This window comes from Budorcas taxicolor, chromosome 3 (genome assembly GCF_023091745.1).
Source record: "Budorcas taxicolor isolate Tak-1 chromosome 3, Takin1.1, whole genome shotgun sequence".
In the NCBI taxonomy this organism is placed as follows: domain Eukaryota; kingdom Metazoa; phylum Chordata; class Mammalia; order Artiodactyla; family Bovidae; genus Budorcas; species Budorcas taxicolor.
Window position 1 is genome coordinate 83,861,565 of NC_068912.1, and position 27,834 is coordinate 83,889,398.

At 39.3% G+C, this 27,834-nt stretch overlaps 1 protein-coding gene across 1 annotated transcript in view; it reads right to left on the reverse strand.

The window, feature by feature from the left end:
• The window catches only part of PATJ (PATJ crumbs cell polarity complex component), a 371,645-nt gene that overhangs the window by 262,421 nt on the left and 81,390 nt on the right, over positions 1-27,834 (reverse strand). Inside the window, exons 17-19 of the mRNA XM_052636620.1 lie at positions 12,319-12,528; positions 5,503-5,619; positions 3,494-3,889 (exon numbers count right to left, since the gene is read on the reverse strand). Of these exons, the coding sequence (XP_052492580.1) occupies positions 3,494-3,889; positions 5,503-5,619; positions 12,319-12,528 (723 nt within the window). The remainder of the gene's footprint in view (positions 1-3,493; positions 3,890-5,502; positions 5,620-12,318; positions 12,529-27,834) is intronic.

The following is a 27,834-nucleotide window of genomic DNA, read 5'->3' on the forward strand; positions in this document are numbered from 1 at the left end:
TTCAACTAAAATGCAGTAAGAGAGTGCAGAGAAAGATAAGTTTATAAGTAGCTGGGTACTATTTGCACTCCACAAACATAGCTATACTTGTAGCCCAAAATAGATATTATCAGCTATAATGAGGACAGAATGATAATGTTTCACTGCCTTCTAGAGGACAGCCTCTAAATAGAAGAGTACCGGGAATTACATATTTGTAAGGCATGTGACTGTGGTTTTAAAATCCACTCACCCAGAGCTTATAATATTAAATAATAAATGATCACCATGGAGCCCACCGTAATGACAGTAAGACAGATAAAGATCCAAGCCCATCCTGATCATGTGGGCACAACTGTTACAGAGGATTGGGATATCCCACCCGGAAATACGCCACTTTGGCAGAGAGAATATTCTAAGCTGCAGAAAAAGAAGAGACACAGAAAAGTTTCCTATCCTCCCCTGGTTCTCAATCACCAAAGACGACTCTAGACTCTTTCCACCTCAGAGATGACACCAAGAGAAATGTATATGACAAACATTACTAAAACAACCCTTATGTTCCATCAATTTCCCCCATAATATTTACCTTCACACAGTAGCTAAGCCTAAAAGCCTGAATCCCTTTCCCTCTATCTTGACACTCGTCTACAAATGTACTGTCCTTCACTGAGATGCTGCATAAGCCCACGTTCTAACCCCTCCTTTGAGTGACCTATCACTGAGTTTTTCCTGTGTGTGTGCATGCTGCAGGTGTTAATAAATTGTTTTTCTTCTGATAATCTGTCTTTTGTCAGTTTAATTTCCAGGGCCCTACCCAAAGGAACCTAAGAAGGTAATGGAAAACATTTTTCTTTATTCACCTACACTCATCACTGTGGGAATATGGATGGGAAATGGGGAAAATAGCTAATGCCCATATGTCCAGAAAAACTATAATTCAAAAAGATCCATGCACCCCCATGTTCATAGCAGCACTATTCACAATAGCCAAAACATGGAAACAGCCTGAATGTCCATTGACAGATGAGTGGATAAAGAAGATGTTTAGATATATGCAATGGAATACTACTCAGTCATAAAAAAGAACAAAATAATGACATTTTCAGCAACATGGATGCAACTAGCAATTATCATACTAAGTAAACACCATATGGTATCACTTACATGAAATCTGAAATATGACACCAATGAACCTATCTATGACACAGAAACAGAATCATGGAAATAAAGAACAGACTGGTGGTTGCCAACGGGAATGGAGTTGGGGAAGAGATGGCCCTCCTCCTGGTTGCAGTCAGTAGATATAAGCTTTTATAGATGAATGGATAAACAAGATCCTACTGTATAACACAGAGAACTATATTTAATATCTTATGATAAACCATAATGGAACAGGTAAAAATGTGACAAGGAAGCCTGGCATGCTGCAGTCTATGGGGTCACAAAGAGTCAGACACAACTTAGCCACTGAACAGCAACGTATGTATAACTGAATCATCTTGCTGTACAGCAGTAATTAACACAACATTGCAAATCAACTATACGTCAATTTAAAAGAGACAGTTAATGCCCCAAAGCAGGAACATATAATTACTTAAAGAAAGAAATACTGTTTAGGTAAGACAATCTGTTAGGTAAGATTAGGTACTGTTAGGTACTGTTAGGTAAGATTAAAACAATCTTAATCAATGCCAGTTTAAGGAGCCTGTAGTTTCCTACAGGTTACCTAGCAGAATCAGAAAGCTGGGAAGTTTAACAAAGTTAGTAACTAGGATGTGTATCGTTCAAACTGTGAGCACTGAATGTTGTTAAAACAAGCTTTATAATGAGCTTGATAAATAATAGAGGAAGTGGCTACACTGTGGATTGATTGGGTCATCAATATAAACTTACAAGAGGAATTTTTTTAAAACCTAACGTTACGCCATGATATTTGAGAATAAACTTTTGACTGATAGTATGGATTCAAAAGCTACTATATCTCAAACAACGTAGATGGCAATGAAGATGGTATGGCTGGAAAACAGCACTGAAAGATCAAAAAGTGATTCTAGTATTAATGTAGACTCTGCATTAAATATGCATTGAAGGAATATGAGTAAAACTCCCTCATTAAATCCAAGAACAGGCAAACACCTGATACTTTACAGCTTTTAAAACAGGGACACTTAGCTAAATATATAAAGTAAGTATTATGAATATACTATTCATCTCTATCTCTAAAAGTTTATATATTAAAATGGGACTATATTTCAGGTTGCCTTATATTTGAGTAAATGGAAAAATTTATTTTTATAGAAGAAAACAGACATAACAAGAGTATTTATTTATATATTCATAATTTGCTCCATATAACTAAATATTCTGTTTGAGGTCAAGCACTTAACAGACACAGGAGTGGGACTGAATGGGACTGGCGGAGATAGAAAGAACCAGTGTCAACAGCAACATACCAGGTGATTCTATGTCACCTCTTCCCTCATGATTCACATAATTCCAAAACATCTGTTCTCTGGTAGACTGCCCAGAGTCCAGTACCAAGGGTAATCCTCAAGGGTTCCTTAAATACATAAATATAGCATCTTGCATAGCAGAGAGACCCATAATGAAATGAAAAGGGGAGGAAGGTAGAAGGGAGGCAAGGACAATACCCAGCTCTATCTGCCCTGTGAGGGAACAAACAAAGTCCACTTTGCACACCACTGCAGGGAAGTTGCTGACCTCACTGAGGAGGGTACCGTACTGTTCCGAACACGCCGCTACGTACTCCATACAGAAAACTTTCTCTTCATTTGCTTGGAAGTTAATTTGGGTCAGGAAATAAACAAAAATAAAACATTAAAAACATCCCTACCAAAAGATTCCAGTTGGTGGCCAGTTAACCTTAATTTTATTTTTAAAAATAAGTTTACTGGTGATTTAATAGCAAGAGCAAACTTAGTAAATACAATGTTTTCCTGCCAAGTTGTCCACAGGCAGTATCACAAATGTAAAGATAATTTTCTAGAGTTCAGTGACTTCCTATTTAGTATTATATATAAAACAGAGGACAGTGTGGGTAAGCAAGACAGAAATAACAAATCTTTTAATCAATTTTGCCTTGATTTTTCTTGACAAACACATTATGTGAGAAATACAGAGCTATATCTCCCTGAGGGAATTTTTTTTTTTTTAATCACAAATGATGAAAGAACTCTTCCTTGAAATGGGTATCAGGAGGAAAACATCACTAAAAAGGCAAGGTTAAAAAAAACAACAACAACAAAAACCACATCATAACAGCAAAGCAACTGTAGCTTATTGACTCCAACTAGAAGTTATACAATAAAGAAATGATGAGATTTTACTTAAAACCAACACATTGTATGGTACATTTTTTGGGAAAAAAATGTTCAATGATGAAAATATCCATTAAATTGTGTTCGTGTGTTTAAAAGTTACATGATTGATGCACAGAGATGGGGAGGGGAGGAGTCAGAAAGGATGCGGAAAATGCATTCTAATCCCTTACCATTTCGTCCGGGTTACAGCCGCACTGTTGTATGTCCTGAGGGTACATGCTCATCATGCGTCCCACTTCTTGAGGCTCTGGCAGTTCACGATCCGGGAACCACTGTGTACCAAAGTGAACCTCCTTCATGGACGGAACAGGAGCAGCTTCTTGAATGTGTGATGAGGGATATGACTCCAGGGACTGAAGCTGGTCTTGATAGAGCTCATATTCTTCATCAACAAGCATTTCTCTTTCTTCACCCATCTCCTGCAGCCTAGGGACCATGAATTCATGCATTTCCCAGGTCTCTTTGCTATTGTCTATCTCTTTTTGTTGGGACTGGAAAGCCTTTCCCAAATTTAGAAACGGTTCATCCACAAGCTCTTCTTTAAAATAGGGCTCATCTCTAAATCCCTGTGGATAAAAATTGCAAAACAAAACGAAACTTTAAACTCTGTCTTAAAGCTGCACTCTACACATTAACTGGAAAATTAACCCCTGGCATAACTGCAGTAACAGTATTATACGCCAATGCATGGTTAACCCAAACAGCTCTCCATTTCAATAAAGGAAAATATAACCTTACTGCCACACAAACCTCAACCTGGAAAAGAAACAACAAAAGAGGCAACAATCTGCCTTTGGCAAGGTGACTGAGTAGTCTAAAAGGTTCGTTACACATTAACCACCTGAAAATTCTCAGGAGCAGGAATTTTGTTAAACTGCTACACTGAATGTTTAATTTATGCATCTCATATAAAAAGTAACACATAAGTATGGATGCACTCATACCATCTCAGAAGAAAACAAAGACTTAAAAGTCAGGATTATCAGGTTTATGTAACTCAAAAGTTCATGGCTCTTTGAATGTTTACAAAACCTTCTCTATAAACTAAAGATACAAGGAATATGTGCAACTACTTCGAGTGTGACTTTCATAATACACCATTTAACAAAAGTTGATTTTTACATTTGCATTAATAATATAAAACAAAAAGGAATGAATAAGTATGCTCTTCAATTAATTCAAACTTCACTAATCAAAAGAGCAAGAATATAGAACTAAAGCTAGATGGTCCCCACACATGAGCAGGAATTTTGTTGAGTTCTTAGGAACACTTGAGGAATATGTGAATCTGCTGAGCCTTTGACCTAACTTCAAGGGACCTGAGGGTGCTAAGCACAATAAGGCCCAATTCCCTCTGAAGGATCAATGACATTTCCTATTTTAAGTCCTATTCATTAAATATCAATAAATGTACATTCATGAAAAGAATCTACACCTTCCCATTGCTTCCTCACTTGCAGCTAGACACCATTGCAGGGATGCTTTTAAGTTAATATAGTAAGGCAAATACTGTAACCTATTTAAAAAAAGAAAAAAACTGTATTTAGAAGGTATATTTAAACACGTCACACAGTTAAGAAATTGTAACAAAAAAATGTATAAACTGAAAAAAATATACAATGGACACTACAGGAACTACATATCAGGTTTTGACACTGTCAACAAACTATGCAAAGAATATCAAAAGACAGTTGTTATCAAGTTAAGAAAAACCATACTCTAACTGCTAAAAGCAAAATAAACACAATTCACTTTAAGAGTGAAAAAGGAACAGTTTCAAAATATACTTTCTAATATTAAAGTATAAAGTAACGTTTGACTAAATAATTCTTCTTTAGAAAGTATTCAATAAGTTCTTCTGGGGAAAAAAAGTTCTTTAGTATAGCTCTTGTTCTACAGCATTTTAAATGCAGGTCTATTTTCAAAACTCTGTTCTCAAAATTTTAAGAGTGTATTAGTGATATAAAGTCAGGTATGTTTGTTCTTTGAAAATGTCTTATACCTAGCCGATGTCATTTATGGAGGCAATGTGATACAAAAGAGAAGAGATTTCAGTTTAAAAAAAATTTTTAAGGGGGAGACTATTTAATTTGTATCTATTTAGCCAAGACAGTAAGAACAAACTTTTGTCTTCTTTATAATAGCAACTGTTTAAATGGGAAAAAAATGTACTAAATACCTGGGGTGCTTCAAGTATTAAAGATGAATTTATATCATGAATTGTTCCTGAAATTTCAGTCTTGTCTTCATTATTGCTTGAAAGTAAAATGTGACTTTCTTCCTCTTTATCACCTTCCTGAAAACAGAAGCATTTAAAATTTTTTTAGCATGACTGAAGAATTGTTTTGTAAACCATGAACATATTTTTTATTGAATTCTAACTGAAGCTCCAATACTTTGGCCACCTCATGTGAAGAGTTGACTCAATGGAAAAGACCCTGATGCTGGGAGGGATTGGGGGCAGGAAGAGAAGGGGATGACAGAGGATGAGGCTGGATGACATCACCAACTTGATGGACATGAGTTTGAATGAACTCCAGGAGTTGGTGATGGACAGGCATGTTATGATTCATGGGGTCGCAAGGAGTCGGACACGACTGAGCGACTGAACTGAACTGAACTGACATACATGGAGAAGGCAATGGCAACCCACTCCAGTACTCTTGCCTGGAGAATCCCAGGGATGGGGATACCTGGTGGGCTGCCATCTATGGGGTTGCACAGAGTCGGACACGACTGAAGCAACTTAGCAGCAGCAGCAACTGATGTACAACATTATATTAGTGTTAAGTATACAACATAATGATTTGGTATATGTATATGTTGCAGAATAATCACCATGAAAACATTTGCAACTTTCAAATATACCACACAGTATTGTTAACTACAGTCCCCATGCTGTACCTTACATCCTTAGGACTTATAATTGGAGGTTTGTATCTTTTGACCACCTGCCACCCATTTCGCCCACCCCCAGCCCCCAGCTCTGGCAACCAAAGAAGCACTTCTGTACTGAAGAAAACATTTTGGTTTCAAATGTTTTTCAAATTAATTGTCATCTTTCCATTAAGTGCAAGTACATAGTACTTAATGTACATTGTTTCATTAGACCAAACTTTCCTTTAATAATTTTTAAAAAGCCATATTCAGGTCAAAACTTCTCCAACTTTTAATTCTTTTTAGGTATTCCTTAAATAAAAAATCACTTTCCCAGGAACAGACCTTAATATTAAGAAATGCCTAAGTTTATACAGGATGATACTCAAAATATTTAACAATGGTACAATGTAGCCACTCTCCATCAGAAGGACAACCATCCTAGTGCTCACCAGCTCAGCATCAGTTCCAGGTAATAACATAGCCACTATCTACCAAGTCCTAGCTATACACCACAATCCGTGGTAGACACGTTTACATGCTTTGTCTCAGCTTAATCTTTATATTAAGAACTTAGTACCAGTTCTATTTATTTATTCTATTAAGTCAGGATTTTATATTTACATAAAAATAATAGCAAACATATATATTTATGTATATGTATATCACAGGTACAGGTCTTAGCACTTTAAATATATCAATTTATTTAATATATTTATTGACCTATTAATATATATTCTAAGAAGTAGGTGCCCTTAATAACCCTATTTTATAGATAAATAACAGATGCATGGTAATTTGCTCAAAGTTACATAACTAGTCAGTTACAGACCCAGAATTTGAATCCTGGCCATCTGGTTTTAGAGCCTGTGCTCTAAACTAGCATGCTGCTGCTGCTGCTGCTGCTGCTGCTAAGTCGCTTCGGTGGTGTCTGACTCTATGCGACCCCATAGATGATCTCCTACCAGGCTCCTCTGTCCCTGGGATTCTCCAGGCAAGAACACTGGAGTGGGCTGCCATTTCCCTCTCCAATGCATGAAAAAGAAAAGTGAAAGTAAAGTCACTCAGTCGTGTCTGACTCTAGCATACTACATGGTCCCAAGGAGGAACTGGTGAGGTTAAATAATAGGCACAGGGACACATAGCTTGGCAAATCACAGAGCTAAGCCAAACCCACAGTTGTCTGGCTCAATAACTCCACCGACAGTTCTGTCCTGTGAGTTCTGAAGATACAGTGTCTTCGTTTCATTAATTTATTTCTCGTATTATTTTTGGCTGTGCTGGGTCTTTGTTGCCTTGCACAGGCTTTCTCTAGCAGTGGTGAGTGGGGGCTGCTCTTCACTGCAGTGCACAGACTTCTCATTGTGGCAACTTCTCTTGTGGGGCACAAGCTTTAGGCACACAGGCTTCATAGTTACAGTGTGCAAGCTCAATAAATAGTTGGGGTGTGCAGGCTCTAGGGTGCACGGGCTTCAGTAGTTCTGGCGCACAGGCTCAGTAGTTTGACTCACAGGCCCTGGACCATGTGGGCTTCAGCGGTTGCGGCACGTGGTTTCAGTAGCTGCGGCTCGCAGGCTCTGGAGCGCGAGCTTGGTAGTTGGGGCACATAGGTTTAGTTGCTCTGCGGAATGTGGACTCTTCCAAGATCAGGGATCAAATCCATGTGCCCTGCACTGGCAAGCAGATTCTTATCCACTGTGCCACCAGGGAAGTCCAATATGATGCACTTTTTAAAGTCAGCTCATTCATTTTTTATCTAGGACCTTTGAGGTGAGTTTGTGGAAAAGAGAAGTCACATTTGTAGTTAACAGGAAAATATATAGATAATAAGTGCCAGGGGCCAGCATGACGAACTCCACCCATGGCAAAGGTCATGAGGAAGGAGGCTTGGCATACCAAAGGCGTGATCAAGCCTCAGGAAACCCCCTGTTTCCGAGCATCTAACCCCAAAACCAGAGTCTGTTTTATGCTCTCACCTACACCTCTGACTTTACGGGGGGCTCTCCCCCATAACCGTTTCTCTTGGAGAAGGAGTAAACGTGCAGCTTCAAGGCAATAAAAATTCATGGGTGTGACAAGAGTGTTTCTGCTTACGGACTCCTCTGAAGGTTATCTAGCCCACCTGTATAGGTTCATCCGGCCACATGTGATTGTTTACAGCCTCCCAACCTGAGAGGCATGAGATGTTTTAGACTTACTAAAGGCAAATTCTTTGGGGGAGTTAAAAATTATTAGTATAGTGGGTTGGTTAAGAATTATATTGGTGAAGGGTTTTTCATTTGTTGTGTCAATAATTGCTGCTAATTCCCTGCTCTGGGTGGGACAAGGATGTCTCAGGTCAAACCTCTCTGCTGACAGACTAGCTTGTGTGACAGGATTATCCATACTCCTGCCACATGATTGTTTACTACCCTCTTAACCATAAACAGCACAGAGAGTTTTGGAGTATTTTGAGAGTCTTAATTAGCCTAGGGCTTTTCTCATTGTTGAGTCAATGATTGCCGCCAGGCCTCCATATCCTTAGGCACCTGGGAATATATTAATCAATGTATTTGGAATATAGAAAAGGAAATATAGTAGTTTTTGATGTTAGCAATACTAGACTTTTTGAGTTAATGGATTTTCTCTTTTGTAATAGATCACTGTGCTTTGTTATAAATCACTGTGTCCTTACTATGTAAAAATGTAACTTTATTGCTATCTTAAGACTAAATAGGTCTTAAGGGGAGCATTGGTGAAAGGATTTTCATTTGTTGGGCTGATGTTTGCTGCTAAATCTCCATGTTCCCTGCCCTTATAATGAATATAACTAACATATAGGAGAAATAAGTTTTAAGATTAATCATGTTAACCTTGGGTTAAATAAATTCCGTTCTTGATTGTAACTCACTACACCCTCACCCTATAGGAATGTAACTTTATTTGGAGGGTGGTGCCTGGTTTAAGAAAAAACACCCTTGGAAAAAATAAGTTTTTTGGTTATCAGAAAGAAAGGATCATAAAATCCCTAAGACCTTTTTATGTGAAGCACCTGATCTTGATAAAGGTCAGGACTGCTGACCCCCGCGTGACTCTGTATTCATCCCTATGTGTAACAAAAGGTAATATAAGCAAACCCAAAAATAAAGAAATGGGATCAGTTTCCGGAACGACTGATACCCCCATGTCGTTCTTACTTGCTCTTTGTTTTTCTGGCTGAATTCCCATCTGGAGCATGGATGCTATTCCACGTAATCCAAGTTATTCAGCCTCTTTTTCTTCACTAATCTTCCTACTACACTATCCGTTTCTAATCTCTCTCTATATCTGTAATTAAATATGTATTTTTCCAAGGACGCCGACGCCGTCCCCACCTTCAAATTCCCTGGACCCACCGGGGCTGGACCCAGCAAATGAGCATCTGCATGAGACTATAATATATGGTTACATAATATTTACATTATATAGATAGTACATATCTATACCTATGGTATAAGACTTAACAAAAAAGAATTCTGTTCTCCTGTTACATATGCATAGTCTTTCTGCCTGAACTTGACTTTGGACCTTTCTATTCACATTCTCCCCCCAGTTCTGCTGAGGACAGAACAAATGCTCAGCAAACACTAGGTGATGGCATAAGTGGCCACCCACTGGACCGTGAGAAAGAGACAGAGACAGATAGGCCTCAGAAAAGAGCCATGCATGGCTAGTTACCGTTCACAGACAGTTTTGCTTAAAGAACCCAGATGTTAAAGAAGCAATGCTTAGTGGTAATTCCACTAAGAATTTTTATGTTCTTGAAAGTGACTTTCTCTCATTCCTTTACTGGCCTCATACTCCCCAACACCCTGGCAGCCTTTTACCCACTGAGAGAAGCTGAGGCAAGAAGCCACCTCACAATTGTGCATTTCAAAACCTCTCAGAGCAAGACTCCAAGGTCCCGAGGTTTCTGCAGCTCTGCCTCTACCAGAAACAGGAGCAGGAACCCACAGCCAGCTGGTGTTACATTCTGCTCTTTACACTGCCTGAGACTTCTTTAAACTGCTTGAAAGTAAAGTCACACTGTTTAGGTCCTTTAGGCCATAAATAATTAGGACTTCCTCTGGCAACCCCAATAATCAGGCAAATAATCATCAGGGAAAATCTAGACAAAGTTCTCGCCACAATCTAAAATGCCAATAAAGAGGTCCGCCAAAACACACCAAACTTCCCCCTCCTTAATCTGTCCCAAAATCAAACCAAGCGTCTCATGGTATATACTGACTATGGCAAAACTCACACACCAAATACATAATACAGTCAAGACCTTGCCTTAGCTATGTGCCATATTCCATTTTCAAGTGCTTAAAGTAACTGATAGGTATAATATATAGGCATCTTTATGTGTAATATGTGATGAATAATATATGAAGGTCATGTGAAATTCTCCAGTACAAAAATATTATGAGTAATACATGAATCTATCTACATCTACAAAAGAACATATAACTATATATAGACAGATATCTATCTATATGAACACTCATTGTTGTTGTTAAGTCTCTATGTCACGTACAACTCTTTTGTGATCCCCATAAACTGTAGCCTGCCAGGCTCTTCTGTCCATGGGATTTCCCAGACAAGAATACTGGAGTGTGTAGTCATTTCCTTCTCCAGGGGATCTTCCCACCCTAGGGATCAAACTTGCATCTCCTTCATAGACAGGTAGATTCTTTACCACTGAGACAGGAGGGAAGCCCATAGTATGCTAATATATTTCACAGAATAAAAGAACTTTTAGAGTTAAGAATGATCTTATCAATTCTCTAGTCTTTTTCAGTCTTCAGAAATGAAAAAGTGGGCTTAGAAAAGTGGGGTACCTATGACCAAATTACCGGTACAATGTTTCTCAAAGTACAAAATTCTGCATCAGAAATACAATGGTGACTTACATAAGGCAGATTCCTAAGAATCTGAGAACCTCCAAATCAGAATTTCTGAGAGTAGGACCTGGGAAACTGCATTTTAAACATCTTCAAGGTGATTCTTATGTCTATGTAATATGGGTGAATTTGAGACCCACTGAGCTAACTTGCAGCAAAGTTAGAAACAGAGCCCAGATTTCTTGAAATCCAGTCCAACACTCTACTATTACAATCATGGAATCTGTTTCAGACATGCTGCATGAAACTGAACTAGTGACAACAAATTAAAATAGAAATATACAGCATTGCGACTAAGCACACAGGGTCTGAAGTCACTCCGCTGAGTTCATATTTCAACTCTGCCCCTTACTAATTATATCATCTTGGATAAGTTACTCAACTCTATATCTGGACTAACTCATCTGTAATGATGGTAATAAGAGGACTACCTCCTCTTAAAGTTTCTGTGATGATTAAACTAGTCTGTGTAAAGAGCTTACAATACTGACTGACATAAAGTTAGCACTCAATAATACTTCAATACCAATTATCAACTAGTCATTTTTTAAATGGGGCATTGGGGAACCTCAATAGCATCATAACTAATAATACTTCAGTCAGAAACAGTGATCTAGGGAAGTTGCAAAATAAAAAGAAAAGAAAGAAAAAGAAACAGTGATCTGACCTAGTACATGAGATTAAACAATAAGATGACTTCAGGGTAGCTTAACCAAATCAGAGTTTAGATGCTAGGGGTTACAAGGCACTGTGATGGTCAGAAAATCATATGATGATTTCATTGCAACATCATTAAAATGATAATGGTTAACTGATTTCAACTTGCTGAACCATTCTGACATTGTGCCCAAATGAAAGTTAAAACACGTAAACAGGCTTATTTTAATTCATGCAATATGGAATGCAGTGAGAACTTAGAGTTCTGTGCCAAAGGTATGAAGATAAAAGTAGTAGTAGTCGGACTACTAATGCTGGCAGCCAGTATGTAATGTGCTAAGCACTTAATAAATATCATCTTTAATCCTCAAAATCCTATGATGTAGACATTCCTTTTTCTGAGCATTAAGTCAAAGACATTAGGAAACTTGCACAAGGTCACGTGTATAATATGCAGAGGAACAGAGATGTCAGGCCAGATGAATTTGTCTGCAAAATCCATGTTTTTAACTATTACAGTATTATCATTTCCTATATTAACAAAATTTGACACTTACCACCAAAGGTTTACAGATGCCAAGGCGCACAGAGCCTGGTGGCACAGCTTTCAACACCTCCACAGCTTCAGCGAGTGTGATGTTATCCAAACAGTACTGATTGACTGAGACCAGACGGTCACCAGGCAATAGTTCTCCACCTCTTTCTGCCACACCATCCGGCACCAGGGAGCGGATCACAATCACTGATCTGGTGGGATCTAAGGGGTCCTAAAGATCAAGCGAAAATAGAAAGATGAGTCAGTCCTCTGAAAACAAATATAGAGCCTTAAAACAGGTGTGCACTTCTTTGTGCACACTTCAGGGATATTGTGCATTTGGTTCCAGACCACTATAATAAAGCAGCTACCACAATAATGCGAGTCACATGAGTATTTTCATTTCCCCAGTGCACATAGAAGTTAAGCTTACACTATACTACACTCTCTCTACTGAGAGTGCAGTAGCATTATGTTTTAAAAAAATGTTATACCTTAACTGAAAATACCTTAGCACTAAAAAATGCTAACCATCATCTGATGACACAGGGTTATTAACAAACCTTCAATTTGTAAAAAATGAAATATCTACAGAGTGCAATACAGCAGAGCTCAACAGAAAAGAGTATGTCTGACTATCTACTTTATGTGTCCAGTATTCTGGTGGTATTCTTCCAGAGACAAAATCTATTCAAATATCACTCTATACAGCCACAAGAATATCAGCTTGTATCAAAATAAAGATATAAACTTAACAATTTTGGTTGTATGTATGAGTTACTGCTCAATACATATAAATTTCTTTTTTAAAATTGTGGTAATTAATACTTTGTTGTATCACAAAAGGTCTAGGGAAGAGATACAGGTTCAATCCCTGGGTTGGGAAGATTCCCTGGAGTAGGAACTGGCAACCTGCTTCAGCAGGAATTTTCTTGCCTGGAAAATTCCATGGACAGAAGAGCCTGGTGGGCTACAGTCCATGGGGTCGTAAAGAGTCGGACATGACTGAGCGACTAAGGACACAGCACAAAAGGTGTAGGGAGAGTCGGGAAAGGCTCTGACATCCTGAAGCACAGTCATACTATGGACCTAAAACAAGCCCATCTATGATCGTTCTTGGGCAACAGGCAAGCTCTAAGATAAGTGTATCATGGGAAATGATACTCCATTCTTCAGCACTCGACCAGTATAAAATCTTCTCACTAAATCATTTAAATTCCAAAAAGAAATGAAAACCATGGCATATATCACTGCATTTCAAAAGTATATTTAAAAATAATATAACCTAAAATTATGACATGGTATAGATACCCCTAGTTGAAGGAGTACATCAAGGCTGTATATTGTCACCCTGCTTATTTAACTTGTATGCAGAGTACATCATGAGAAACACTGGGCGAGAAACAGCACAAGCTGGAGTCAAGATTGCCGGGAGAAATATCAATAAGCTCAGATATGCAGATGACACCACCCTTATGGCAGAAAGTGAAGAGGAACTAAAAAGCCTCTTGAAGAAAGTGAAAGAGGAGAGTGAAAAAGTTGCCTTAAAGCTCAACATTCAGAAAACTAAGATCATGGCATCTGGTCCCATCACTCCATGGGAAACAGATGGGGAAACAGTGGAAACAGTGCCAGACTTTATTTTGGTGGGGGCTCCAAAATCACAGCAGATGGTGATTGCAGCCATGAAATTAAAAGACGCTTACTCCTTGGAAGGAAAGTTATGACCAACCTAGATAGCATATTCAAAAGCAGAGGCATTACTTTGCCAACAAAGGTCCATCTAGTCAAGGCTATGGTTTTTCCTGTGGTCATGTATGGATGTGAGAGTTGGACTGTGAAGAAAGCTGAGCACCGAAGAATTGATGCTTTTGAACTGTGGTGTTGGAGAAGACTCTTGAGAATCCCTTGGACTGCAAGGAGATCCAACCAGTCCATCCTAAAGGAGATCAGTCCTGGGTGTTCATTGGAAGGACTGACGCTGAGGCTGAAACTCCAATACTTTGGCCACTTCATGCGAAGAGTTGACTCATTGGAAAAGACCCTGATGCTGGGAGGGACTGGGGGCAGGAGGAGAAGGGTATGACAAAGAATCAGATGGCTTGATGGCATCACCGACTTGATGCATATGAGTTTGGGTGAACTCCGGGAGTTGGTGATGGACAGGGAGGCCTGGCGTGCTGAGATTCATGGGGTCACAGAGTCAGACACGACAGAGCAACTGAACTGAACTGAGGTGAAAACTATTCTAATATAGAGAAAATGAATATCAATTCATGAATAAAGCCGATGTTTTATTGGGAGGGCCCTCATCTATTGGGAGGCCCCCCTATTCCTTTTCATTAAGCACAGAAAATAACACTGCTGCTGTTGCTGCCAAGTCATTTCAGTCATGTCCGACTCTGTGCGACCTCATAAACAGCAGCCCACCAGGCTCCACCATCCCTCGGATTCTCCAGGCAAGAACACTGGAGTGGGTTGCCATTTCCTTCTCCAATGCATGAAAGTGAAAAGTGAAAGTGAAGTGACTCAGTCCTGTCCAACTCTTCACGACTGCATGGACTGTAGTCCACCAGGCTCCTCCGTCCATGGGATTTTCCAGGCAAGAGTGCTGGAAAATAACACTAAAACTCTATAAATAAATTTGGCTGATGAACCAGTTTATAGCCACACTATCATTTTTTTATTTTATTCAGTACTGGTATATAGCACTTACTATGTGTCAGGCTGTGTTCTAAGTGCTTGACAATCATTAATTCCATTATTCCTTACAGCAAACCCATCCCTTGCTTGGCTTGTGTACTTTGCTCCTACTGTTTCATTATGCACATACTGTTCCATATAGGTCAGTACTTTGGCCACCTCATGCGAAGAGTTGAGTCATTGGAAAAGACTCTGATGCTGGGAGGGATTGGGGGCAGGAGGAGAAGGGGACGACCGAGGATGAGATGGCTGGATGGCATCACTGACTCGATGAACGTGAGTCTGAGTGAACTCCAGGAGATGGTGATGGACAGGGAGGCCTGGCGTGCTGCGATTCATGGGGTTGCAAAGAGTCAGACCCGACTGAGCGACTGAACTGAACTGAACTGAGATTCTACTACTGCTGGTTTCTATTAAACCCCTCCTGACAAAGTAACAACGACCACCTTTTGTGTTAGAATTGCAAGACTTTGAAATCACAAAAGTGAGAATTTGCCATGTTCCAGGCTATGTCTGTTTGAAGTTGGCTGATGGTTCTTTTGAAGATTTCTGTTGCAGTTTTCTATACCTTTCTATTGTAGACATCGAGGCTTATTTTCCACACTGCATGGAATCTTAACCAAATATACCATATTTAAATCAACAAAGGCTACAGAGCTAATCCCTTGAAAAATGCCTTCAAACCATTTATTTTACTTTCCTTAATGAAGCCTTGCGTTTCCACTACCAAGTCAAGAGATCCTAGGTAAATTTCTAATATCCTCTGTTGTATAACACCACATACTTATCAAGAGGATTGGAAGTAAAAATAGTCATGGGAACTCACTAATAAAGTACAGTGTTAAACTATAATTACACCAATATTTTCAAGTAGAGGGAGCTATTGCATAAGAAGAAAACAGAAAGGAACACACACAAAAAAAAGTACAGTGGTATATCAGCGGCAATCAGTGCAGTAATGTAAAGGAGCTGTCTGTTTTGTCGCCGACAACCATGAATCACAACACACTTTTTCATTCTGAAATATGAAACCATTACATTTTAAGTTTGACACGCTAATAAATAAGCTGCACCATTATGTCCTTCATTTAGGATGTCAGTTTTTGATGGAAGGCTTTTTTATTGGGGGGGGGAAGAGAAACTACATAATAGCTTATTCCCCTCATGAAATGCACAGAAAGCAGCTGGCATTACTTCTTATTAATAATTACTAAACTTTCTTGGAGAAAACTGCAACAGTAAAATATACCAAAAGCAAATAAATGATTTCACTGGGTAGTGTAAGCCATCTCTGTAGTTTCATATAACACCTAATCAAAAAGTACTATTTTCAAGCCAAATAAATAGCTGAACTGGTTTTCAAGATGCAATCCAGTTGAAATAATAATTAGAAACATTTCAAAGGAAGATTAACCAGGAAATAATGGAAAGAGAAAATAGATTTTAGATTTCCTTTACAGGAAAATCATGGTGAGCACTTATTTCTACAAAATGCAACTGTCTTTCAACCACAAAGTAGTACCAGGTGGGCTTGCTTACCAAACTTTATCCAGGCTTGGACTTCCCAGTTATTCTGAGCACTAAGTCTAACCTACTACTCCTTTTCCTGGAGGAGAGAACCCAACGGCAGCTTCCTTGTCACTTGTAAAAAGACAAACCACCCGCTTCTGGTGATACCCCATTGTGGATAATCACCACTTTATTTGCTGTGATGAGTTCTCTGACCAGGTGATTTCTCAAGTAGCTGAATGGAGTTGAGCTACAGTCATTTCCTTTCATTGTCATGACATGTAATGGCCACTCTATGGAAAAACAGCAGCTGTCACTGCCTACCAGGGCAGCTACTGTTCTTAAGGCTTTGCCATATACAATATGCTTTAAAACCAACTTGCTTCTCATCAGAAAAGTCTGTTTTCTGAAAATACACACTGTAAGATCATACCCATGTTAAATACAACAAAATGTTATAAAGACATTTCTCAAGACCTCTACCAGATTTTTTTTCAGGCCCATATCATATTTTATCACCTTTTATTGTAATCTTAAAATATCTGGTTTTTTCTCATTTAGGTAAATAACACTGCAAGGAACATCATATTCAATAACCAAGGTGTTGCTTTAAACTAAACAGCCAATAGGGGGCACTAAATACCAACCACAGAAGACAAGATACACCCTCTACTACGCAAGCCATCTCCCCCGATTTTTTTTTTTTTTTCCTATTTATTCAAAACCCTTATATTCTTACACATGTTCTAACAGTATCTCATATATTTGCTTTAACTCAACCATTTATGAAAGTCATTCCCTACACATCCACTAGGCACAACCAACTTTCACCAGAATGCTGCATGGGAAGATAGGAGCTCTAACCTGACTTCTCACTACCAAGCTATGAAATCGACAGAGAACCAATCTAACTGCTCTGTCTCGTAGGGGAATAAAAGTGCCTGAAGAAAAGTGCGTATGAGGATTTTTGAGGTCTCTTGAGGTGATTCTAATGTTTGATAGTTATTATAAACACAGGATGTTTCGATGCTGGAGGAAACCCAGGGTGACAAATAAACACGTCTTCTCCCACAGTCCCTGAGGGGCACCGCCACATGCCCAAGCATTCACTCGCTCTCCCTCGCCCCTTCAGTGAGTTGCTACCTGAGGCATATTAATTTCGTCTTCTGTCTCTTCTATCCGATCCTCTTCATTTCTGCATCTCGTTACTTCTTGCCTATGCAGCTGCTTCAGTCTCCCCAAAGGTCTACCTGCCTCCAGTCTTACCCATTTCGGTCTATTGTTTACAGAGAGAAACTAATGATTTTTAAAGGTAAAGATGGGATTGCAGTTCCTCCTCTTCATAAAGCATTTCAATGACTCCACCGCCTTCAGAATAAAGTGCTAACTCTTTGGCAGAGAAATTCCTTCAGATTCCCACTCTCCTCAGATCTCCCTTTGATCCTCCCACATATGCCACTGCCCACCTTCATCTGCCCCACACATTGTCCCAACAATCCAGAACTACTGAAGTTCATGACTGTGAAAGGCACTGGTATGCTTCATGACATTCTGCAAACCATTCCATCGGCCAGAAATACTTTCCCCGCCCCACTGCCCTTATCTGTATTTTTGCCACTAGAGTCAGTTCACATGTTTCCTCCAGTGAGCAGCTTTCCCTGATCTCCCAAATAAGACTCAGGCACTTCCTACTCTGAATATCTCTAAACCTAAAAAAGACCTTTCCTTACAGCATTTTTCATAATATAGTTTCCTTAGTGTCCTGATCTTGTGTGAGAGTTGGACTGTGAAGAAAGCTGAGCACCGAAGAATTGGTGCTTTTGAACTGTGGTGTTGGAGAAGACTCTTGAGAGTCCCTTGGACTGCAAGGAGATCCAACCAGTCCATCCTAAAGGAGATCAGCCCTGCGATTTCTTTGGAAGAACTGATGCTAAAGCTGAAACTCCAGTACTTTGGCCACTTCATGCGAAGAGCTGACTCATTGGAAAAGACTCTGATGCTGGGAGGGATTGGGGACGGGGGAGAAGGGGACGACAGAGGATGAGATGGCTGGATGGCATCACTGACTCAATGGACATGGGTTTGGGTGAACTCCGTGAGTTGGTGATGGACAGGGAGGCCTGGTGTGCCGCAATTCATGGGGTCGCAAAGAGTCGGACATGACCGAGCGACTGAACTGAACTGAACTGAACTGAAGGCCCTCCTGCTAGATGTATCCACAGCATTCTGCATTTTTTCCTATTACAACTCTTTTGACATTTTACTGGAATTATTTTAACTGTCTTCCCTACTAAAAATAAGCTTCATCAGTACAAGGATATGTTTGCTTATTGCTATTTTATTCCCAGGGCTGACTACAGAGCCTGCCACATAGAAGGGACTGAATAATAGCTGAAACATCAAATGACTGAATCTATTTAGTTTCATACTCTTTGCTGGACTGTAAGTACACCAGAGGCAAAGGCCACATTCCATCATTTGTAACAATCAACTGTTAACACTTACTGAGCTCTTGCCATGCCACAAGGCATGACTTAAATATCTTACACCTTTGAATCACTTTAATCCTCACAGCAACGTGAGGTAGGTTCCATTATCATTCCTACTTTGCAGATGAAAATACTAAGACAGAGGAAAAATAAATAACCAAAACACACAATTGGTAAGTAACAGAACCAGAATTTAAACGAGCCAGTTAAGCTCCGGAGTTTATGCTTTTAGCCACTTATGAGATACAGCTTCTTAATGTAAGCATTTGCTGAATGAATGAATGTTGAGAAAAAGCAAACTGTTAGAACATATATTTATTATTACCTTGCCAAAGAGTATAAAACTGAGCCCCTTACATACCACACTTGACCACCAGAGGTTTATATGTTGGTACTTAGTCGAAAGTTAGAGCGCACAGAATGTACAGCGGCCTACATAGACAGGTAAAACATGCGCTTGCTGATTTCATTTTTTATTTATTTTCTTTGACTCTGTCGAGTCTTGGCTGCAGCACGTGGGATCGTCACTGTGGCCCACGTGCGCTCTAGTTGTGGTGCCCGGTCTCTCAAGTTGTGGCATGCAGGCTCCAAAGCACACAGGCATCAGTGGTTGCAGCAGGCAAGCTTAGCTGCTGGCAGCATGTGAGACGTTAGCGCCCCAACCTGTGTCCCTTGTGTTGCAAGGCAGATTCTTAACCAGTGGACCACCAAAGAAGTACCTTACCAATATTAATTTACACTTAGGTTCTCAAGAATCCATTCCTTTAGTGAGCTAAAAACATTTACAGGTGAATACATACAAACATGTGACAACCATTATGACCGAATGGATGGAATTCAAAGTTTTGAAGTGTCTATAAAAATGTATTATATGAATATTTGCATACATTCCTCTAGATCAAAGAGACTGGAGTTCACATAAACGACAGCACTGTACACGGGTGGTTCAGTTGGGATTGGGCTCTCTCAGAGACAAGGGTATCAAGCAGAAGATGTAGGGAGCTCTATCCTTAAAGCTGCTCCAAAACTAAAACAACAGACACAAGCAAGCAACCAAGGCAAACTCAGTGGAAAGGCATGGAGCTGGAAATGTTGCATAAAAAAGAGAGGAAACAAGCGGGAAGAAAAGTGCTCACAGTGAATAACAGAATAAGAAAAACAGGAATAAGAGATATAAACCAAGGACACTTCTGACACTCATCTTTTATATGTTTGCGATACTACTCCAATGAAGGAAAACAAAAATCAAGGTGTAACAGTGACTTAACTACACGAATGCAAAACAAAGGCTAAATCTGGGGTTGTTCTTCTTGTTTGAAAAATCCACCCTGGGTGATGGATCAGATTTTTTAAAACATTAAATAATGGAATAAGAATGTAGAGACCACAATAGGATGGCAAAGACATAGGCCATAGTTTATTTCGGGTAAAAAGTTGGGTATAAATTATTTACCTGAGATAACGTTCACACTTATTGTCAACTAGGTAAAATAAAATATAAATCTGGCCTATACTAAACTCATGAGAGGAAAACATGGTCCCTTAATTCAACATCACTAAAGCTCTGTGCTGATAGTTCACCACACCAAATCACCTGTTCTCCTCTTTTACAGGAGTCCTTCACCAAAACAAAGTGATTCCAAAGAATGACCAGGAAAACAACTTCAGACAACTGTGAGACACAAAGTGCTCTACGAACCAGAGCTCCCAACCAATGAATTCAATATTGTGGTGACATTATTACAGAATCAGGCTACTGAATTTTACCCCATAAATAGTTATTCACATTAGGGTGAGGAATTGTGTTTTCAAGGATTATTTGGAAGTCTCTACATACATTAATTTCTGGATAACACAAGGCAGCTAGCACAGACTATTTGATAAGAGAATTGCTCCAACTAAATAATGGTCAACTGAGAGAAAACTATGAAAGTAGCAAGGAGACCAATATTTGTTTCTTGAAGGGTATACTCATTTCTTTTTTGACTTACTACCTTTTATTGCGTTGAAATATACAACATAGGGCTTCCCTGGTGGCTCAATAGTAAAGAATCTGCCTGCCAACGCAGGGGACATGGGTTTGATCCCTGGTCTAGGAAGATCCCACACGCTGCAGAGAAACTAAGCCCATGTGCCACAGCTGTTGAGCCTGTGCTCTAGAGCCTGGGAGCAACAGCTACCCACCCACATGCAGCAACTACTGAGGCCCGCATGCCTAGAGCCTGCGCTCTGCAACAAGAGAGCCGCTGTAGAGAGAAGGCTGTGCACCACAGCAGGGAATAGCCCCCGCAGCCACGAAGACCCAGCACATCCAAAAATAAATAAACACTGTAAATAAAATACATAACAGAAAATTTACCATTTTAACCATTTTTAACTGTACAGCTCAGTGGCAAGCACATCCACATGGCTGTAACTACTGTCACCACTATCCAACCCCAGAACGCTTTTATCTTCCCAAACTGAAACGCCATGCCCATTAAAAGAGTTTCTATTCCCCCACTCCCCACCACCGCTGGCCACTCAATACCCAGTTCCTAGTAACCACTATTCTTTTTTCTGTCTCTATGAATTTGTTCTAGGTTTGAAACTATATTCTTAAATGTGGTAATAATTTTTTGAACCAAAGGGTAGTAAGTTAAAATATAAGGAGTTAACAGCTCAATCTCAAGGAAGTTACTGAAATGGAGAACATAGAAAGAAACCATTAAGATTAAAAACAAGACAGCCAGCTATTTCATAGTAGAGGTAGGCAGAAGAAGGAATTGAGTGAAAAGAAGGGCAAAGCAAAGGTTCCTTTACACACGCACAGACACACAGAGATGTGTAGATCTTAATGAAAAAATAGTGATCTGTAGGAGCTCTGATGCACAACTGGCATGAATTAAAATTTCCAGTGACCGATGTCAGTCAGGAAACAGGAATCCAAACATTCTTCTAAAAAGAAAATGTAGATAAAGAGAAGGGAGTGAAAACAGCCATTCAATCCACTAGTGGTAGAATGGGTGTGTATTAGAAGTCAAGCAACAAGTTTTGAGCCCCCAGCCTGACTGTGTACAATTTCACAAGTTCTTGATTTTTGTGTCAGTTTCCTTAATTGTAAAATGAGAAAGTTGGATACATGACAGTTGTGATCCATTTCCCCAACTCCCAAACCCTATAACTAAATTTGACAGAATAGCTTGAGTCAAATTTGTTACTAATTTTTACCAAAACAGTCACAAAACCACTATAAAAAGTAGGGAATGACAGAAGTTAATTCAAAACACCGCATCAGCAATGAAAAAGACTACACTTTGGTCACAAACATGGAATAAATGTAGTTACTAATGTCTTTAAAGGACTCATAAAAATGCTGCTTAACTACACAATCTCTAACTTCCTTGAGCACTCCACCATCAAAACAAAAGACGCAACAAAATATTTACATGTGCTCTTTTTTATAAGATGAATATTAAAACAACTTTTTTTGGCCATTTCTTGATAGCAACGAAAGACATGTTAGAGACTATTAGTTGAATTAAAATCAGTTCTGGTTTAAGATGACAGGAGGGAATTAATTACACTAAAAGAGCATCTTCTGACTTGACGAATAAGCTAAGCATTTACTTTTAGGAAAGAGAAAGAAATGGATTTATAGTGAATGCAAGGCAATAACTAAATGATTCTAATGAATAATGACTATGCTATCTTATCAGAATCTAACCCCATTTTTTACTATTTTATAATATAGCCAAGTTGTACACTAATCATACCAATTACCACAATACCATCACATTCAAAATATAAGTGCCCACAAAATACTTTCAGTGCACTCGAGATAAATTAAACTGATATGGTTCCTGGCTCCTTGTGTCTTATTACCTCCTAAATACTCTTAGGCATTAAGAATGGATTTTTCCACGCATCATACGTAGAATGAAACCGTCCCTGAGCAGCATAGTAAGTACAGGACACAAGGCAATTAAAAGCGCAATAGAAGAGAAGTGGACAGAGAAACTTGCTAAAAGATCAACATATAATCTAAAGTAGAGGAAAAAATACATAGGCTTGCACAGCATTTTATTCTGTATAGTTTCACATTTTAAAAATCTATTTTAAACATCATAACAATTTGATTGATTCAAGCAGAGTCCTGTGACTTTACCTTTTCCCCTTCTTAACCTCCTAGTTGATATTCTCCTTGAATACTAAATATTGTCTCTGGATATCTCATCTTTTGAAAATTTTATATCATGCTGTAATTGTTTACATATTTACTATTCACTTCTGGCCCAGGAATTTTACTATTTGTAAGGAAAACAAAACAAAATAAACCACACAGCTGTCCTTTATCTCAAAGCCCCACCGTCACTTGGCCGAAATGGCTAGGATTCCGCCAGGCTGATGGCAGTACTCAGGGACAAAGTCCCACCCTCTATTTTAACTACATTACATCTGCCCACCAGCGCAAGAGACACAGATTTGATCCCTGGTCTGGGAAGATCTCCCATGCCGCAGAGCAACTAAGGCCATGTGCCACAGCTACTGAGCCTGTGCTCTAAAGCTGGGGAGCCACTGCTACTGAGGCCACGTGCCACAGCTACTAAGCCCCAGGCACCCTCGAGCCCCTGCTCTGAAACAAGAGAAATCACCACAGTGAGAACCCATGCACTGAAACTGAGAACAGCCTCTGCTCAGCACACGAGGAAAAAAGTCCACACGGAAATGAACACCCAGCCCAGCCAAAATAAATTAATAAACATATTAAAATATTTTTGAAGTAACAGTTGAAATGTGTATATACCTAACACAACTGAACTGTACACTTAAAAATTAAGGTGGTAAATTTTATGTTATGTGTATTATATGTTATGTATATTATCTAAAATATCTAAATTTTTTTTAAGAAAATTTTTAGAAGAAAATGAATTTTTAGAAGGAAAAAAATTTTAGAAGAAAATGAATTTATAAATAAGATACATCCCTCGATGCACATGAGTTTGAGCAGGCTTCTGGAGTGGTGATGGACAGGGAAGCCTGGCCTGCTACAGTCCATGGGGTCACAAAGAGTCAGACGTGACTGAGCAACTGAACTGAACTAAACTGAAACTGATATCCCATTATCTTCTAGAGAAAAACTATATTAGTTGAAAGTTATTATGATAACGGAAAAGTATAGACACAGAAAACTTCTGAAAGCTTTTTTAAAGAATTAGTTTTGAAATTTATTTTAATTTTCCAAACAAATTACTCTCAGCTTAAGCTAAACAGTTACAGATACCAGCTGAATGATACTGTTCAAGCTGTTTAATCTCTGAGACTTGAGTTTCTCATTGTAAGTGGAAATGGCAATAATACAGATTTTGTAGAGTTATTTAAGGCATTAAATGAGATAAGGCATGATTAAGTACTTGGAAAGCCCACAGTAATCACTTCATAAGTGCTTTTACTCTTATTCTTGCTATAACTCCTTTTATTATTGTTTACCAGGAAGATGATGGAAAAGAAGTTGATTGGACATATGTGTTTGAGGAGTTAACAATTACTGTCTTATCTACTGCCTTCTAAATTCAACTGAGCATGTGTGCTTTAGACCAACAGTGCTATCAATTGCTAAGTCATCCCTAGTATTAATTACCCTTACATTTTAATACATGACAACGAAGTGTTGACCTCACAGTCTCCAGATATGCAGGCCTCTGCACCTGAAGGGAGGTTCTTGCTAAACCATCCCTGATAATACACTTACATGTTAATACATGACAGTGAAGTGTTGACCTCCTACTCTCCAGATACACAGACCTCTGTACCTGAAGGGAGGCTCAAGGCAGCATGGGCTCCTTAGTCCTCACTCCCTCTTAAAGCAGATACTGAAAGACAGGAGCCTTTCTACCCTGTGAGCTTCTCTGACAACCACCATCAAAGGACACAGGACGCTTTCCATTCTTTAGGAAAGATTCTGTAATTTTTTTTTTTTTTTTTCAGTCCTTGAAAGGGCAACCAGCACTCTGGGATATGAAGAGCAAAACTTTGCCAACTTTGAAACCACACCAGAGAAATGGTAAGGAGTCCTACTAGGAAACACAAGGTAAAACATGTACAGTTTCTACTCTCTGGTAGTGAAATGGCCATTGGGTCTTTGAAGAGCTTCGGCTAGATAAGAGGAGGAAGAGCGAGAGACCGCAGGATTCAGGGAAATGTGAAGTCAACCTTCTGGGACCGTACTAAATGTTTCTCTCTGGAAAGAGAATTAGAAATTTTTATCATCTTTCACTGAAGCCACAATTATGAAGAATCAGTGTTGCTTCCGGTCTGAAAGCCATACTTTCATGCTGCTGGACCACAGACTTGGGAGCCCAGCTCCCCTGCTTACTAACTGGATGATCCTGAGCAAATTCCTTAGCCTCCTGTCATCAAGGTCCTCATCTATAAAGTGAGGATGACTGTAGGATGTGCCTCAAGGTGCTATGGGTGGGTGGGTGGCTTAGTCGCTTAGTCATGTCCGACTCTTTGCGACCCCACAAACTGTAGCCTGTCAGGCTCCTCTATCCGTGGGATTCTCCAGGCAAGAATACTGGAGTGGATTGCCAGTCCCTTCTCCAGAGGATCTTCCTGACCCAGGGATTGAACCCAGGTCTCCGGCATTGCAGGCAGATTCTTTACAATCTGAGCTACAGGGATAATTAACCAGTATGTGTAAGCAGTACATAATTACTGGCTATTATTATCATCATGTGAAATGGTAGCCGTATCTTATAAATACTAGAAAATTTCTCAAAGGATTTTTTTCATTAAAAGGAATAAAACATGAAAGTTTAGATAGATATTAAACAGCTCACAGTTACTAAAGAAAATAAAGACATGAAATCAAGGCTGAGTTATCAATTCTAGGACATTCCTGTGCCTACTACCTGTTTGTGTACAAAGTGTTCCTCAGTTCCCCATGAGGCCTCTCTGGATCCTAAGAAACAATTATTACAAAGCCTCTTACCACTGGTAAAATCATAATGTGTTATAGGGAATTGTCCCAAAGTTTGTTTCTTTCATTCTATTTTAACATACAATTATTTATCCACTGTCTCTTTACTCCTAGTTGAATTTAAACTCTGTAAGGACACAGGGTCTCTTACCTATTTTGTATATTTCTATATTCCCAGCGTCTGGAACAATGCCTAGCATAGGAGATGCCCCATAGACTTTTGTTAAATAAGATCTTGAAAGGAAGTGGGTCCTTTCATCTTTATATCCCCATACCAGTTCATAAATGAATAATAATTTTTGGAAGGAGATAATGAATAATAAGTATAGCAAGTCTATGCTTAGACTTTATTTTTATGAATCATCGTCATCATTTTTCAGTAACTAGGAACACATAATTTTATATCCAGAAAAGCGTAGGCATTTATATACATCTTTTATTTAGTTTTTACAGCTTTAAAAGGCAAATATTATTTCTATTTTAGAGATTATTATATAAAAAAGATTAACAGGCTTGTCCGAAGTCCTAGGAGGGAGTCATAGCCAGAAGGCAAATCCCGGTCCTTTCTGATGCTATGTTCACAGTGGCATACTGGTGAACATAATACCTAATTAAAGTAAAACACAGTGGGAACTGCCGTAAGTGAAACTTGAGCCCTAGAAAGAGATATGTCAAGATCAGGCGGACGATCTCCTTTCATGCCTCATTAACAAATTAGGCTTTTGGTACCAGAACGAGGCAACACCACTGTCCAGCCCTCACTAGGAAAGCATGGCTTCTCTGGATCACTGCCCAGCTGCAGATGACACCTGCAAACAGGGCAGCGCAGTAGAAACCACCATGCCTTAGGAAAACAGGTTCGTAATACCTGTTGGTGGATCTGATTCCATCCTTCTGTCATACTCTAGGAAGGGCTATGACTTTCATCTACTAGCATAGTTCTCAACACTGACATCAGAATCCAGCGGAACTTTCCAAACACACCCACACGTAGAGGTAGACTGGTGATGAAACACCTCTAAAGGCTGAGTTTTCTCTTTAGACAAACTCCGCTTTAGGAAAAAAAAAGTTATTCTGTTTTTAGTTACATGGGACACAGAGATGCAAAGCCAGATTGACAGTAACTGACTTCCTGGAATATCTTGAGCATTTCACAGAAAAGAAATATTTACCAGGTATTGCAGTAAACCTGAGCACCTTTATGTCTATATTTTAGCTTTCCACGGTCGTTTCATAAACACTAATATTTATCATTCTGTCATTTCTAGAATACTCACTAAAGGTAATATAACAAACGTATCATTTTCAGAATCTCCTCCTCCTCAGCAATGCCTTCTATTAATGCAGAAACAGTCCTTAAGAAACATTTATGAAAAGGAGAGCGACCCTATGAGAAAGCACCATCCAGCTGAGAAGCATTTGCTGCCTGCCCTCTATTCTCTCTCTCCCCCGTTAGACACAATGGGATTTTTTTGCCAAATTCATATTCCAGAGGAGCCATGAAATTCCCGCAAAGTTCAACATCAGGCCTGACTTAAGATCTTTAAGGCCTCCTGCTAACCTCATCCCCCTGCAGCTGCCTTGCTAAGGCAAGCTTTTGATCTGTACTATCTGGGTTTCAAGCTGATATACACACAGCCTCTTTGATCTCTGATTAAGTGGCTTCTGGTCTCCTGATGCCTTTAGTCTTGCTGCACTGTGGTGTTTGCGAGTCAGTCATCATCCTGAGCACACTACAAACTCCACACACCAGGAGTGGCCTCCCTTTATTCACCCACTTTGCAGGCTTGAAAAGCAATCTTTAAGCCATGAGAGAATTTCCCCAGTAGCCACAATCAATCCACTCCATGAACACACTATGAAGAATTATTTTTCA